This window comes from Enoplosus armatus, chromosome 9 (assembly GCF_043641665.1).
Source record: "Enoplosus armatus isolate fEnoArm2 chromosome 9, fEnoArm2.hap1, whole genome shotgun sequence".
Lineage (NCBI taxonomy): Eukaryota > Metazoa > Chordata > Actinopteri > Centrarchiformes > Enoplosidae > Enoplosus > Enoplosus armatus.
This window is the reverse complement of record NC_092188.1, coordinates 19225337-19243392: the sequence shown is the minus strand read 5'-3', so window position 1 is coordinate 19243392 and position 18056 is coordinate 19225337. Positions and strand designations below refer to the sequence as shown.

Genomic DNA, 18056 nt, shown 5'->3' with positions numbered 1-18056 from the left:
CTTGCTTTGTACGGTTGTTTTTTTTCCCCTATCCCCTGACATACACACACACACACACACACACACACACACAGTCATACAGTCATACACTGCTTTGGAGAATTAATTACCAGTCCCAACTTTTGCTGCTTTGCGTGTGTTTGCATAGTTAAAACTATGCAGCCACAGAGGACCGGAGTGTCACGGACACAGAGGAAGACAAAACATAAGCATCAGGGTTTATGGGTGTTTCACGTATGCAAGACTCAAAAAATATCTGACATGATAAATGAATAATCTTCACACTCTGTATTTGAACATTTTATTGAATGATCTGCTACATCTGACATACTGACTTGCCTTAATAACCACAAGCAGATGCTGTTGCATCATTTAGATTAGGACTTACAACCTTGTAACTTTTTTTTTTATAAGTGCTTTCCCTTTCACTTTGTTTTGTATGTTGTTTAGTGTTATTTGAATGTTAAAGTGTGTGTTAAGAAAAAGGCAGAGGCATTATTGTTATTAATTTCAATCAGCACATCTTTCTCTGACAAAAAAGGGAAACAAGATGACAGGTTTGCCTCTGCTCTGACCAACAGGGTAGAACCACCCAGAGCTGCGACAAACCAAATACTCAACAGCACATCCAGCAAATAAGTCACACCTGAACATCTACTTAACAGAAAAGACGGGAACAGACCATGGAGTTGATAAAACAGAATCATATTGTTACTGTTGTGCCATTATAGCGCAGACAATTTACTAAATAGCACCTATGAACGGCGCAGATGGATATCATCATCACTCCGTAATGGCCTCTACATGTTAATTCACAAGTTTAGCTTCTCCACCACGACTCCGCCACAGAATAATGGCTACCTTGCATCTGGTAGAGGCAGTGTAGGGCAGTGTATGAAGCTCGGAGAGAGAGACAAAGAGAAAGAGAGAGAATTAAACAGAGAGAGAGGGAGAGAGAGTGAAAGAGATGGGTGGGTGGGGTGGAAGCAGTAGCATATGGTGCCACGCTGCCATAAACAAGCTTTATGAAAAGACCGGGGACATTTATTTAATCATGGAATACCTGAGGAATCGCAATGAGACACACACTTTGTCCCATTATTGTTAGCCCATAAATTTAACTGCTTTACCAGAACGACGAGGAACCTGATACAGCCGCCGAAGACAACGTGGGGAAGCAGGTGAATTTATGTGTGTGTGTGTATTTGTATTTGTGAAGTGCAATGTGTAGCTACGGTAAAGAGTGTGTGTGTGTGTGTGTGTGTGTGTGTGTGTGTGTGTGGTGTTACAGATGAATAGCCGTAACTGCTACACACTGGTATCTGTGCATCTGCAAACACAGAGAGAACAATACACTCTGGAAAGTATCTGGTAGAGAAGGCACAGATACAGATGTGTCCTCTGTATTACTCCATTCCTCTAATTGTATTCCTCTAGCAGTCTCTTTGCATGCACAAACATTTACAGTTTCACCTGTTGTTGCCATTCTCTACAAAGTAGTCTCTCACAACCTTTGTATAGAATTAAAACATTCATTAGTGTTTCGACCTCCCGGGTCAGAGAAAAAACATATTAGAAAATAACAAGGTGGGTCTAAAGGCCCCCCGAGGAAATGCATTTCTCATTTGTATTGAATTGAAACAGCAGTGGACATCCAAATAAAGCTCTGCCCTGCACTCGGGTCATTTCAAAATCACGCACACGCTTACAAAAGCACAAACACAACTGTGCTTACACATAGACATGGACACACATAGACATGCGCACAAATATCCCCATGTTTGATCCATGCCACAAGCTTGGACTTGCAACACACAAATACACAAACATGTACTGGAAAGTTCACAAATATAGTACAAAGAGCTGGTTTTGCACACACAAAAACAATTGGACTGCATGCGCAATTGTGTGTCTGCAAGCGTGCTTCCACACACACACACACACACACACACACACACACACACACACACACACACACACACACACACACAGCTCTGGGTCAGGGGGACAGCGGTAGCTCAGAGCCAGCTGTGACCTGCCGGTCCAGGTGCCCAGGAAAACCGCTGTTAACGGCCACGATTGATGATCTAATCAAACTGTCACCACGGCGATCCGCTGCAGGGGGAGGGGAGGTTGGGATGGCGTGGGTGTGTGGGAGTGGGGTGAGAGCAGGTGGGGGGGAATATCCAGGAGGCCTTGTGCATGCTTACCGTTAGCCCAAATTGAGAGTGACAGTCTCAATAGTGAAAAGGCCTCCCCACCCCACCCCCCTCTAAGTAATGGAGGAAACAACTCCAGCGGTCTTCCGGAGGATGTCACATAATCAAGGCAACCTCCCCAACATTGCCACCCACCCCCCTTTTCTATAACATCTCGGTTCGAGCAGAATGTGGGGGGGTTGGCTAGAGACTTTGGACATGGGGAGATGATGTGGTACTGTGCTGGAATGACGGCCCACACAAAGTCGATTACGATGAGTTCTGCATTGTTTGGTGCTGAACACACACATCCATGCAAAGTGCAGCAGAAATCAGGTAGACCTGATGGTTGACCCCTACTGTACAACATTTAGTCCTACTAGGCCATAAGGGAACATTGTTATTGTTGATTTAGTGATCGTGTACATGAGGAGATGATAGTGGGAGAAGTGACATCTAAAATTGCAACAGTCATTCTTTCACATTCTCTAAATGGGATAATTTCCAGTGAATTATACTGCAGTGACCCGAGACTGTTCCTCATTTTGCTGGGGACTCCTTGGAGACCCCTAAAGGACCCCTACAGCCTGCTGAAGACAGTCCGCTGCACAGGCCCCAGACCCCACTGTCCCACAATATGATGGATCAGCTTTATATGATGTCCAACACATGAAACTACACACACGCAGCCCGCACAGGCACAGACACAAAAATGCTTGCTGTACGTCACATGTATAGCTGTTGATTTATGCAATAAGTCGGTGAGTTTGGAGTTCCAGCATGTTTCCTTGAGGGGGCACTAGGGGGGCCCCAGTAAAATGTCAATTTCACAATCACTTATCTTACCAAAGATTATCCCAAATGAAAGAAAAGAGTTATGAGTGTGGGTGCAAAATGTTCTCTCTAACCATCTCACATACAGCAAACCATTTTGGTGTATGTGAGGAGAGAATCTGTGGCAGCATGCAAGTGTCCCTTTGACTTAAAGACACTTTTGAACATCTGAAAAATGTTTCCATAATGTCCACTCCCTGTAAATCACACCCTCTTTTACTTATTTCATTAAACATTCATGTAACATTGCCATCTAAATGATGCCTTCATGTCATGTAATTGATTTCAGTGGATTTGTTATTTGGGCCATGAATATTCTAATATCTAACTTGTGTGGTCACATGTGAGTATCATGTTACATTGTTTATCTATGAAATAAAAAAAGATATGGTGTCAAAGTGTATATTTATTGTTTAGATTTAGTCATATAAGTGTATTTATTTATTATTTGTGCTATTTATTTTAGAAGATAGTACTTAAAGACTGGCAGAAATAATTGAAAAGAATAATAGCATAAAAGACTACATCTCAATCTCTCTTGAGTTCCACAGCATATTAGCAATGCAGTGTAGCCACATGGGAAAATATGATAATATTTCTCTAGTCCACACAAAAGAAAAAGTGAATTAAGCGGTTCTATATTTAGCTGAAAAGAGAAAAGTTCAGGAAGTTGTCCAACTTAATAGTGGCCTTGTTGATCGCTGCCTGTTCCGTGTGTGTGTGTGTGTGTGTTAATCACCTTCCCCAGGATATATCCACGACTGCCGCTTGCCCGTCCAGCACGCATTAATTTAATCGCTGCTCAGCTAATTCATTGATTAATTGGCTCATTAGTGATGCCTGGCAACATCCATTTCTGCCATGACAGTCTGATGTTTCAATAGAAAAGAAAAACAGGCTGGCAACAGCCCAGTTTTTCCACAGTCCCACTGTGCATAATGTCCAGCCGCTGTCAACAGTTAGCCACACAATTGTGTCACTGTACAACTGCCTGGTTTTGTGCCACAGGATGTGAAGTGAATATGAAGGTGAACTGTGCACATTCTCCGTTCTTGTCTGGTTGAGTAATGTCACTTGGGTTTCAGCGGTGGGTGACATCATTCTTAGGGAAAGAAAAACTTCAAAAACTGGAGGGACTGTTGGAGCTGCACTAGCGAGATGAGGTAGACGCTGCTATGAGAAGACAAACTACTGCTGCAGATTTATTCCACAAGTCAAGGTCATGCTGCTCTGACATGACGAGTGGCTTCCAACTCTGGGACGGGCTGTCGACTGCTAACTAACATTATTATTAGTAATAGGAGCCGATAGGACCCTGCTGCACCCTGCAACAAGGAGCTGGATGTTCGAGTGACCAACAACAATACACAGAGTGCTGATGTGACATCACTGGCCAAACGGCACGACCATAATGTAGCTAAGACGCACATGACCTCTGACCTCTCTACTCCAAGACTCAGGCCCAGATTTATAATTGGCATTTTGTCACAGATGTTGCTACCATGCTGTGGTAGTACAGTGCTTTAACTAATGATGAGTAAGACCACAGGGGTGGAGGTTTTAAAATTAAAGTGTGTCAGCTTTTCAGAGACCCAACATGCTTCCCTCACAGCCCCCTACCCACAAACACACACACACACACACACACACACACACACACACACACACACACACACACACACACACACACACTCACAATTCTGCACCATATGCCCATGACAAGTGCATAAAAATCGTTCCCAAGCGATAGCACAGGCCAAGCCATAAAAACTTAATGCACCTAATTTTCCAGTAATCAAACTTTTATAGACTGCAATGGCTTTTAAACTAACAAATTTTAATTATCGCTTAATTTTAACAGCAATATTAACGCAATCCCTCATTCTGCGAGTGTTCATTCTCCATGAAATATTGAGTAGGGTAAACAGCAAGGCGCTGTCCGCTGGCTCCTGTTCAAACAAGCAGCCAGCAAACACAAAGGTGAGCTAGGGGTCGCTGAGGCCTTTGCCAGTACCACGCCGGGACCACGTGAGCTGCACAGACCTCTGGGAAAGGGAGCTTCATGAGTGCAAGCGCACGAAGTCAGTGAGCTGATGTTGCACTAAGACTACTACACGGAATTGATCACTGGTGTATGTTGGTCAGCGGTTACAGTGATCCTGCTTCAGTACCAGACTCTGGTTTATTCTATGTTGTTGCAGTAGGTCTCATTTGACATTGATCCAACCTTTTTTTGTAGATAAAAACAAGAAAAAACTGATTTCCAGGACTCAAGGATCTTTGAACATCCCACAGCGAGGCCACATATCCTTGGCTACTTTCAAGTTACTATTTTCCTGCTGCCTTTTCTGTGCTGCTCTGTGCTGCTAATCACATCCCTGCTTACAGTACCAGCAGCACGGGATGTTATTGACTGCTGCCCTTGGGTGGCTGAAAACTAGGTCTTACCACCCAACACCAAGCCAGAGAGACAAAGTGCTGACACAGGCAGATAAGGGAAGGAAGAAAGAGAAAGATTAAAGAGCAGATTCATTATCAATAATTAAGGGAAAGGATTTATTCTAATGAATTAGGGGTTGTCTTTATCTACTCTTTATCTCCCTATCACACTGCTAACTCTCTCTCTTTTTCTTTTTCTCCCTCACACACACACGTGCACGCACACACACACACACACACACACACACACACACACACCCTGCACACACACTGGCTCGTAGTGTCTGTGTGACTTGACCCCTGCCTGCTTGGTGTGGTCCATATTGCCACCATGCTGGCTCCAGGCAGGGCTCTTCCGCCCCTGCTCAACTCGTCAAGCCTCGACGGTCCCGGCCCTCTGTGCCGGGGCAATATGGCCGCGCTGCGCGGCATGCTGGGACACGGCTGCAAGCCCAGAGCCCGGCGCTGCAAAGCCAGATGCCCGCTCAGCCGAGATCGGCCCCTGGCACAGCGACGTGACCGGCCACAGCAACGTATATATATCAATTCTGCCACGTGAACATGCAGAACTAAACGTGGTGCATTATGTAAACCTGGATCTGACTAGAAGACTGCTTTGTTGATGTGTCATGGCAGAAAATAAGACATGATCACTTCACTGTTGTCCATGTCTGATTTGATGCATAATTACTGAAGAACTCTTCTACCATGCCAAACATAACATTCTCAAGAAAACACTGATTATAAATGACAAAATGGACAAATTTAAAAACACAAATAAAGATACGAAACGTTTACATAAACTACATGTATTTACTACTCGCAGTTACAATCCAATGAGTATCGTCATTCTCTACAATCTTCTCCTGCAGTCATGTAATAACGGATGCTCTGAATATCCCTGTCTTCATTTTGTGAGTCATCACACCTGCGCTGCATGCATCATGCTAGCTATTTCTGGATCCGTGTTCATGCCTTTTCACCTGGTTTTCTGTTTTCTTCGGAGGGATTTTAGCACCCGCTTACTTGGCTCAGACATACAGTGACGCTCTAGAAAAACCAGCAACTGCACTTGAGCAAAACTGTGAGCAGATTTTAGCAATTAAACATCTCCAAAACACTGAAAACATTCTCCCCAGCTGCTTGTATCATGCTTCTTTTCCCCTACTTAAACAAACATATTAAAACTGGGTTGTCAGCACTCCTGTTTCAAGAGTGATGAGTGTATTAGTCCAAGGAGTTTATTATTACAAGCATGAAAATAGCAGGCGTTTTAACAATTACCTATGAAAACAGGTATGTGAGACAGGTCAGTTGTCTTTTGGCGCCCTGTTTTTAAAGAACTAATTACAAGCAATTGAGGCAAGGTCGCTGCTGTCAATCATGCTCTCAAGCCACTCCCTTGTTATCGAAGTGTTGGTTTAGGTGCCTGCCGACCCACAATAACAGCAGGGAACACACACACACACACACACACACACACACTGAGATGCACATCAAGGTTAAAATGGTAAACTACAACAGAAGTGAAGATTAAAGTTGTGAAATAAAATCTAACTATGTGGTATAATATGCAGATTTAGATGATAGCGAAGGCAGAGGATAACATTTACAATAACATTAGAAGTCAGTTTTGGTCACACAAGACAGAAGTGATACACAATTCATTCCATGTTCCTCCTAAGGGGCAGTTACTCTTTGCTGTAGTTAATACCACACATTCAAAACTGATGGTCCTCTTTTTTGTTTTACAATCAAGATAACTCTTTTGTTCTCCTGTGAATGTGAATTCTTGATGTGCAACACTCAATCAAAATCAATAAAAGCAAACTAGTGGGAATACTTTTACAGATTCTGGAGACAACACAACCATTTTCCCACTAGGCTGGTGCAGACTGCGCATCCATTAACTAAATAAGGGAGGTTATATATTCAGATGAAAACGCACCGAGGAAGAAGGATTATTCAACTTGGTACAACATTACAAGTGGGTGATAACAAAAGTGACAACGTCTTATTATAATTCTGAGCTGTAATGCAAAATGTTACAATAAAAAACCTTTTGAGATCGCTGCAAGCCGTTACAATCAAACACCACATAGCTGGGTTTATGTCAACTTGTGAGGACACGTGGTCCTCATAAGTGTACATCTGCGAGGAAGCACACACATGCAGGCAGACAAAAGGACAAAAAGCCCTCATCTCCGCTCGGTGCCTGCAGTGAGGAGTGGTGGTGTGACTGAGACGAAGACCCAGTTGTGTCACTTTATAACAGTTCAGCTCTCTCCCTCCCTCTCTCTCTCTCTCTCTCTCTCTCTCTCTCTCACACCCAGAACCTGTCACATAGTTGGAGTCTGTCATCTCACCCATCCTCCCCTCCGATCCCTCTTCCCTCTCTTCCCCGCTGGGGTTATAACGATACATGGGGCTAATATTAGCCTTTTATGTAAAGTCAGATCTGACCGGTGTTGACCATCTTTGCCCACTGCACTCATTAGTGGGAAGTGACTGTGATGAGACGCTGTGATTGGATTACATAAAGGTGTGGACATCATATGAAAATAAACATGTTTTAACAAATTGTGTGTTTTTAACATGGTCTTCCATGTTTTCTTCAACATGTAAAAACGTGCATGGTAAGCTGAAAGTAGACTCCATATCACAAGAAGATTTGCAGGTTTGCAACCAAAAGGAAGTGCTTAATTTGGCTACAATCCCTGCAGTGTGTGTAGGCTGGCTAGCTGAAAGTTTTTGTACAGCCATGTTTTGGGCTAACCCTCCTTCGTTTTTTGCTTTACTTTCAAATACTTTACGCGTCATTCTTTTAGGAATTGCTCACTGCCCCTTACTACCGAGGAAAGGGGGTCAAATGGGGACAGATTCCCCATGTGGATCAATAAAGTTTAGGCTGATTAACCAAAATAGAACACTGATACCAAACATCGTCAGCGCTATCAGCCTTTTGAAACCCAAACCAGTGGGACTCCATCCTCCTCGCAGGTACCCACCCAAAATAACTTGGCGTTTGAGGCCCCAGACGGATTTGGCTAAGTGGAGCTTGGCGTTACCTAGGGCTAGTCAGGTCTCTTCCTCCTCCTGCTCCTCCTCCTCTCTTCCTTTGACTAACAGATCTCCCCAGTGTTCTAAAAATACCAGGTGAGCAGGGCCGCAGAGATGGTGATGAAACTGCCTCTCTGACACTGTCCCACTGCAATCCATCTCTCCACCGGCTGTCAGCCAGCATATGTTTGCAATTGGCTCCCCCCCAACAACCCCCATTGCCTCTCAACCCCCCCCCCACACTGGTCCCCAGTTGCCGGTTCAGATGCCCCCCTACACACACACACACACACACATGCCCTGCACACACACTGGCTTGTTTCACCATCCTTTCCCTCTCCTTGTCTCTCTTTCTCCCTCAGCTACTGTCTTAGTCTCCAGGTCTGGGCTTTCAAAACCGTTGCAGTTATCAATCATTGAGCCAGCACTGTCACGTTGGACCAAATCACTTATACACACACTTTTTCTCTTTCTTTCCTTTCTTTCTTTCTTTCTTTCATCTCCCCTCTCTGCCTATCTCTTCGTCATCCCACCATTCTCTCTCTCCCTCTCCTCCGTCTCCTCCTTTTTCCCGCTCCGTCCTCCATCCTCTGCCTCCTCTCTTACACTTGCCCAAATTTGTTCCACTTAATAAGCCCTCCCCAATGACCTTGTGCTAATTAAGCTGCACTGTGTTGGAAATATGATGGTTAATTAATGATGAGATAAATTCTGTCTGCAGGACTGTCAGAAAAATGATGACACCATGTTTTACAGGTTTAAATAGAACAAACCTTGTGGCCGTCCTCCCTCTGAGTGCACATGCAAGGGAGTGTGTGTGTGCATGTGTATGTCTGTGTGTACAGTAGGCATGTGTTTGCAAGTGTGCATGAATGAGCACAATAAAAAGAATGAGAAAACAAGGATTGACAGAATGATCTTTTGATGACAGTCCATGTGAATGGGAGTGTACAGTGTGTTTATGCATACAGACATAACTATATGCAAGTTTACATAGGTGTGTATTACCATGCAGTGCCTTACCGTATAGTACTTCTGTGTGTGTGTATATGTGTGTGTGTGTGTGAATGTAATGATCCTGTGTGGCATAATGCTTTATGGCTGAGCAGAGTGACTAGAGTTGTTTTTGGCAAAAACACACACTGAGCTAAACACTATCAGGTAACACACGGACTGTACAGCTTCATTCAAGCCCAGTACCCTTGTGTGTGAATGTGAGTGTGTGTGTGTGTGTGTGTGTGTGTGTGTGATCTATGACCTTGGCAGTGTTGCCACCTTCTATTACAAAAGTAATGAGCACAAAGAGCACGTCTTTGGGAGTGAAAGTGAGATGCAGTTAGAGACGGGTGTTTTTTAGTCGATTAAATCCACGTTAAAGCGTCGTCCTAGTTGGCGTCAAAAACTAAAATCGGTGCTTTTCATTGGTATGGCTAAAACAACACTTCCCAGATGAGTTGTATTTCCGAATTAGCGTGGATCGCTGACTGTTTTATGCGTTGTGCTTTCTAGCGTCGCCACCATTACTGCGGCAGCAGAATCAAACTGAACGCATTTTCACTGACAGTGTTTGGGTTGATCATGGTCAGCGCTTGCTTCCTCTGACAGATTGTAATTCAATCTCAAAACACTAGTGTGAAATGTGTTTGGTTGTGTAACCTTCAGCGGCTTATGATTATAAATCAACAAACTTGCAATCCATGACTCTTTGCATTGTATTCAGATGAAATACATCATGAAATAAAAACATGTGCCACAGTAAAAGTGGAATTAGGGCCGGGAAGCGTATGCAGACTGTACCAAGTCCAGCAAGGAATCAGTGGCACACTGCAGACACTGGTCTTTAGCGGTCCCCGTTCGGTCCGTTGTAGGCACGCTGCTAATAATGCAAACATGAATATTTAATGGAGATGAAGAGTAATTGATTTCATGGAGCAAAGGCTTGTGGATTTTACTTTCCGTTTCCAAAGTTGAAGGTGATTGTTTGAGCAGCTGATAACAGCACAGCCCAGTAAGTGTGGTGGAAAGATTTGCAGGTGAAAGCCGTCCTGTCTATTAAAACTTTATTTTAATGGTATTTGATGACTACTCCTTCAAGTTCTACAGGATCTCCCAGACACATTTCTTAGCAAAAGTGGTCAAAAAGTAAAATCCTTTACATAAATTACAGTATTACTACTGTGCAGGTTTACAAATGAGATGCCACTGAAGTAATGGCAGCTTGCTCACTTCGGCCTTCAACCCACATTTGTCTTCAGAGCACACCGATACCTGAGGTCATGGCAGTTGCCCTGGAATGATCTGTTCACGCCTGTTATTACCTCTGTGCCTTTTTTTTTATTAAGTAATCACAATGTCTTCTTTCTCTTCTTTCATTCTTTTTTTTCTTTACAGTTGTGAAGATAGTGAGTTACATGAATGTTGTTAACCAGTGTTAACAGGAGAGGCATCTGCATTTGACCCGTTCATCTTTACAAAAGCAAAAATGCAGATAAAGTTGTTTCTGTTCTTGTATTTTCTTTTCCCCTTGGTTTGCTTTTGTTCTTTCCTTTACAAGTGTGCATATGCCAATTGGACAACAGCAGCATACATGTTGGACTGGGAGGTTGTAGGTGTTGTGCTGGGCAGGTCAGATGTGTGAATGTATGTAACTTTAAGTATAATGTTGCTTAAGAAGTGCATGGAGGTATGTCAGCTTTCCCTGGATAAACAAAGGTTACAATAACAGAAATGTGGATGAAACAGAGACTTGAAGCAGTTGAGGATATGAGGATTTGTTTCCATCTAATCCAGATGAACAGCTGACAGTAGGAATTTAGTTGATAATGTCTGAGAGATGGAGAGGCATCTGGTCGGGCTGCTTACTTCCATATCTGAAGCCACTTGTCATATCTAATACCACACGTTGTCAAAAGTATCAATTTGGTTGCGGAGTAATGAAAAAGCGGGTCTGTTTCTATTTTAGCAGCTCGCTTGACAGATTGAGAGGTGTTTAACGTCTCGTTTTGGCTTGTCAGGGTGGGGGGGGGGGCTTCACAACTTCATCTCCTCATCTTTCTTTTTCACACACATACACAACGCACAGACACTGACAGCAGGGCTCTGCTTCTGATAGACAGGGCCAAGCGGGAGACATTACACATACACAGAAACACACGCGCTCGCACACGCAGACAAAAATGGTAAAAGAAACATCATTCATCCTTAATTCAAGAGGGAGAGCCGAAAGTAAGATGAGGGAGGGAGCCAGATAAAGTTTGACAGAAAAAAGGGATGTAAGCAAGAGACCGAGACAGACGGAATGAGTGAAAGCCATTTAACTCATTAGGGAGAAGGAGGATCTCCGGTTATATTTAATTTGAAATTTACTGTAATTAGTGGGGACTTGCTTAAAAGCTTGCAGACCTCCATAGGGGTTATAGGAGTCATCCTCCAAAATCTAAAATTAATCGCCTGCTATATCTCTCACTTCAGTCTCTTGACAAATACTTGACAGTCAGGACACAGGATAGGGAAACATATCTGAATCTAATTCTCCCTTTGATGAGTGTAAATGTACTAGAATTATATTTTCTTTTTGACTGAAAAGCAGATGTGATTTGTAGCGCTGAATGCAGTTGCAAGTGTTTAACTTACCTCTCTTTACGTTGTCCAACTCCATGTTTTCCCAGCAGGTGGGTGCTGAGGTGTTTCTTCATCACAAAGGCCCATCTACAAAACACACACACACCGTGGGTTTAATCAAAGAGCAATATCAAGCTTCAATATGATACATAAATTCTAAGCTATCGTTTAACGTACATAGCAAGTTTTACAACAGAGTTTGACCGGTATGGATTCATTCCAGCTACGCTGGTCTTCTGCTGCTTATTTCAAAGAATTCTGAAACATAAATGCGACATGTGCATATGTACCTGAAAACTTCCTCCCAGGATTGTAAGAGAAGGTTGGAACAATATGCTTGAAGATGTGAAGCACTGGCCTCTCCAACCATGTGTACTGAGTTCTTAAAGTAAGACTCAAGCTGGATATAGACACATTTTCTGTTTGTCACTGTTTCCAACATTAAGCTGTAAAACAGAAGAGATGCGTCTTTGTTTTGGTTATTTCTCCTTTTTTCCACTTAAAGACGTGTTTCACTTTAGGAATATGAGGGACTCTGTGTTGCTTGTCCTGTTTTCTCCCACTAGTAGACACAAAGCCATCCTACTCTTACATTCCAAGACTTTTCCCAGGAAACCCTATCTGACATGGAGTTTTAAATAGAATCTGTCACAAACAGGTTTTTGGGTGGAAAAACTATTGTTCTGTTAATAGAGGACAGACCAGCATAACAGACACAAATATACACAAAAGCTTTGCACCACATGATGAGTATAAAGTTTGAGAATGTTTGTTTTACAAGCACCTTTTTGGTCAGACAGTAGAATGAGAATCTAGGCAGGGAGCTCCACATGTTGTACATCAATGTGTCAAACAAATATGTACACACGTGCAAGGATTCAAATGCACACGTATCGACAGTGCATGCAGTTGCACGCACACGCAGTCAAAAACGCCGGGGTACCATAGCTCCAAAGTGACCACAATTTCCCTGACTTTGTCGAGGGCCCTGAGTTTACCATGTCTCCTAAACAGCATATGAAAACATAATGAACGGATGACAGGACTAACTACTCTGACATCCAAGCTGCTTCACCAGTGTTTTCATCCCCTGGCCTTTTCATTTAGCACCCATCACTTCCCATTATTGTGCAACTGAGAGACAATGACCACATCTGAGAGCTGAGGATGGAGCTACATGAAAGAGGCCGAGGGAGTTGAACCGACAGTCATGTGGTCGGCACTGTCACTGCACACACTCGGTTCCTCCCATTTCTTCTTTTCTGGAGGTTTTCACTTTTGTGTCTTCCAAGTAGATCATTATTCTGTTTTCTCTTGGGCAAGCCCGTCTGCGCCTTTCTGAAGCGCTCCTTCTAACTTTAGGAGTCAGGCTTTCATAAAGCAAAAGCACAATTATTTCACCATTTATGTCAGCTATGCCCCCCCACCCCCCAACGTCTGGACACACACACATGGCTGTATCCTCCATCCCATCATGGCCCCAGAGTCCCGTCCGTCATCAAGGCCCCTGAGGCCGACGCTAACTAAGACCACCATATAAATATTCAAACATGTTCCACTGTTTTGCCTCGCTATCATCACTCTACATTTTCTCAATCCTCTCTAACTCAATCCATCCACCCGTCCAGAATGTTGCCTTGGAGTTAAACTCGGGGCGAGCGTATGACTAAATCTTGTATACTCCAATCAGGGAGAATGGCAAGATCAAAATGCTGAGCTTCTTTGGCCCACTGGAAGTGCCTCTGACTGACGGTCTCATCTATAAATAAACAAACAGCATAATTAAGATATTTCGGAGAGGGTGGGGGCAAAAGAATTAATCAATATATTTGAGAGAAAAGCACAGCCTTGGAACACTTCACGCATGCTTGTGTAAGTCGTCGTGTTTAGACGGGGAGAAAAAAGAGCTTGCAAACATTTCTGTTAATTATGTATTACAGCTGTCCTTCATAAACCTAATTACAGAGTGCTGAAAGGCAACAGGGGCAATTTGCATATGCGCATGAAAGACAAGACATATGCAAAATATGATTTTAATTAGCATTCTTTGATAGCAAGGGGTACAAATCAAACTGGCATGTTGTGAGATTCCCATCTCGCCCATTTTTTACTGGATTATTCTCAGAGTGGCACGAGTGCAAGATGGGTAATGCCCTGTGGAGGCACCTGGCACAGGCTGCACGTGCGCACGCACACAGACACACAGACACACACACACACTATACATAAATGGGTGTTAATATTCAGAAAATGCACAATAACAACATGAACAACTGCAAATAAGCATGCACAAATGGAAAAATACGAGTATCCACTATATACATAAATGGTGATGATGACACATTTACAAGTAGCAAATTCACCAAATGACTGTCCAATACACCCAAACTACTATTCCTGATAATGTTGAGATACAAATGCAGGCAGCATACACACACATACACACATATAATGATACAAATCCAGACAAATGACAGTTCTTACTCACAAAAACATCCACAAGTACCCTATCTCTCATGTGTCCCCACACACACACACACACACACACACACACACACACACACACACAGAGAAAGATCCCATATCTAAATGTTAAAGGGGCAAACCCATTTGTTTAAGGCAGTGTGTAATCAGCCCCCTGCCCTTGATGTGTGTGCATCCTCTGCCATCCAGGTCAAGGCCTCAGCTTGTCGTCCTGCTGCCTTGGGCTGCATCATCAGCCCGAACCATCAGCCTTGATGGTTATTGTAACAAAGGGATACTTTAACATGCCATTCATCCATATCAATCCCCCCCCCCCCTGAATTGAACTAATAAGGCTGTGCCTCTGCCCTCCAGGGAGGCTCATAATATCCATTGCAGATATGAAAAAAAAAAGAAAAAGAAAAAGAAAGACGGAGGCTCTGGTGTTTCACGTTCGACTTTCCCTTCAGACTAATCGGCGCGCCACAGCTCGTTAGGTCCGTGACGTGCCGGAGCTTTACCGATAAGCAGGGGAGACACGGCTCAATTACCCACAGTTACAATCTTTCTCTCTCTCTTCCCTCCCTCCGCCTGATGATGAAGAGATAACATGTCAATATTTGATACAAACAACTTCATTTGCCTAATGGTGTTCCTGGATAGGCCCATCTACAGGTCCGGAAGGGATGGGAGATCTAAGAAAGGGCCTGGAGCAACACTCGGCTTAGACGTACCGTAGCCCATCACCCCTCAAATCACGCACGCCCATTCCCGAGAGCTGCGCACAAGGCATGCTGGGAGAGAGCCAGGTCAGACATGACATACTTTGCCAACTTTAGCTTGAGTTACTTTCAGCTGGTTTCTTCAGGTTTGAAAGTCAACCTTGAAAGGTAAAAGAGGACAATTGTACTGTAGACATTCGCTTAATTCTGACATCTCTGCTCTCATTTTGTTGCCTTAAAAAGCCATACCAGATGGCATCAGGTACAAGAGTGTCATGGCTGGGAAATTTGAACTTTTGTCATCAAGCAAAGTGAATCTGCTTGGTGGAAAGCACTTTACACCAGCAGTCGTGGACTGGACTCATTTTCAGTCATTTCACTACTAAACATATAATGCAGTGTTATACATTGTGTTAGCCAAAAGAAAAATCTCCATCGTGGGGAAATCGAGTGTATTCCCAATTATTTTCTCCAAGACACTACAATGAACGACCAGAAGAGTTAATCAGAAAAGAAGCAGGTGGACAAAGGTAGCGTGCATATTTCATAGTTTTTAACAGCTGTGTTGTCCTAACTATGGTTGTAGAAGACAAAAGTTAGGGAACAGTTGGCACCATTTCTTATCTTTTTTTTCCTTTGAAAACAATTGAACACCCGGTTTGCTGCCTGCTGTGAGCCGCCACAACGTGAACGCAACATAGGAAAAGCTATGAGGTGAAAAATGAAGCTGAAATCGAACAAACTTCTGTATTGTGATTGGTTAAAAGGTAAATGAAAAGCCATTACGAGAGAGCTGCCAGATGTGCGAACTGCTCAACCCTCACCGGGCAAAGCCGCCGAAACCTGGGGAAGAAGAGGGGCTCCATGAGGGGAAGATGAAAGGGGAGGTGGGGATGAGCTCTGAAGTTATGGGACTATGCTTCAGCTCTTTCAGAGGAGCAACACACACATACACACACACACACTCTCCAGTGGTCCGCTGGGCCCCAAAGAAATGAGTGTGTGCGGGCTCATCCAGCCTCCTGTGCCAGTCCTAATGATGGCCTCCACCTGCTGCTTTAATGTCACAGCTGGATCGCCCTCCATCCCTCACTGACTCTGACTGCCATCAGCAGCAGGTAGCTCCCCTCTGCACACTCCTCCCTCCATCTCCTCTGCCACCTCAGCCTCCTTCATCTCCCCTCACTTCCATCTTCTGTTTCTCCTACCACTCATCTCAATATTACCTCCTCCCATCCATCTCTCTGCTACACTTCTACTCACACACTCACATCACTTTTCCATACCACCCTTCACCTCCTCTCTCCCAGTTCTGTCCATCTTTTCTGTTTTTCCTAATTCTTTCCTTTCTGTCTATTCTATATCCTCATCCTCTTCTTCCACGGTGTAGATTTTCCATTTCAGCCATCTTTAATTGTAAACCAACTCTTATGCAGGGTGACCAACAAAGCAACAGGATTTAAGGGAAATGTGGTCTTAATTTAGAAACACAAGAATAACATACAAGAGTTTTGTAAAAGCAACGAGGCATCACAATTAATTTGACAATTCTCTACTGACAGACGAAATGCTAGACATATAGCACATTTAATGTCTTAGGATACGGCACCCACATACTATATTTATCATTGAAGATCCATAGTATAAAAAAGGAACATTTCACAATGCCACAACTAATTTACTCTTCTGAGTAAACAAATGTGTTTCTTCCTTGTTTATCTTTTTTATAAAACCATCCTGGAGAAGCGGAAAAAACCTGCAGGTAAGTTGACATGTCTAATCTGAGAAGCTTTGACAGGCAGGTGAACTGACAGAAGAACAGAAACCAACACTTGGCTGACAGCAACCCTGGAGCGCTGAGACAGCTGCCGACATGTCAGACAGACAGATAAACAGACAGGAACAAGAAGTTCGAGAGATAAGACATTTATTGACAGACAGAGCGACTGCTTTCCTGACAGAGAGACAGAGAGACAGACGTCAAGAATAAGGAGTGAGGAAGGAGGGATTGTGCTGAGTTTACAAGCTGAGTTTAATGGATGTTCTACAAGCGGGCCTATAGCAGTAGATGGGGGTGAACTAAATGCGGTGTCAAATTTGCAGATGTGGAGATAGATGGTGATGGAAGGATGGAGAAAGAAAAGCCACGGGAGAGAAAGAAGGGGAATAAAGGAATATGAAAAATCATGATGGAGTATCTAGATAAGCCGGAGTGAATGTGGACTAGGGAGAGAAGCAGAGGCAAATGCAGTTTGCGCTGCTGTCGCTTTGTTTGACGGAAGCAAGAGGCGACTTCGCATCAATATTGCTTTGGCTTCTAAGACATTCGCTTATGGAAACATCCCATAATGTAACAGATATTGGGGAGGAAAATAAATAAATAAAACATCTGAATTGATTTTTTTTTTTTTTTATGCCAGTGCCAGAGCAAAGCAAGCACTTGATCTATTCTAAGATGATCTTGATAAAAATAAAAGAGAGGCAAAGTGTTTCTCTGACGACTGATCACCGTCAAGCCTCTCAATGAAACAGACACCTCTCACTTATGATGCCGCCGTTTGGGCGTGCGCTCCTGTGTGTGTGTGTGTGTGTGTGTCCTCTAGTCTTAGAGGAGGTACATAAAAAGCTCACTTTGCCTCTCCAAAGGGGCTTTTGGATCATCTGCTGAGGCAGGTGATGGGCCTTGACGGATTGATTGAGGCAAAGTTCTCATCGACAG

At 43.5% G+C, this 18056-nt stretch overlaps 1 protein-coding gene across 1 annotated transcript in view; it reads right to left on the bottom strand.

Moving 5' to 3' along the window:
- The window catches only part of znf407 (zinc finger protein 407), a 138096-nt gene that overhangs the window by 66125 nt on the left and 53915 nt on the right, over positions 1-18056 (bottom strand). Inside the window, exon 4 of the mRNA XM_070911338.1 lies at positions 12165-12239. Coding sequence (XP_070767439.1) covers positions 12165-12239 — 75 coding nt within the window. The remainder of the gene's footprint in view (positions 1-12164; positions 12240-18056) is intronic.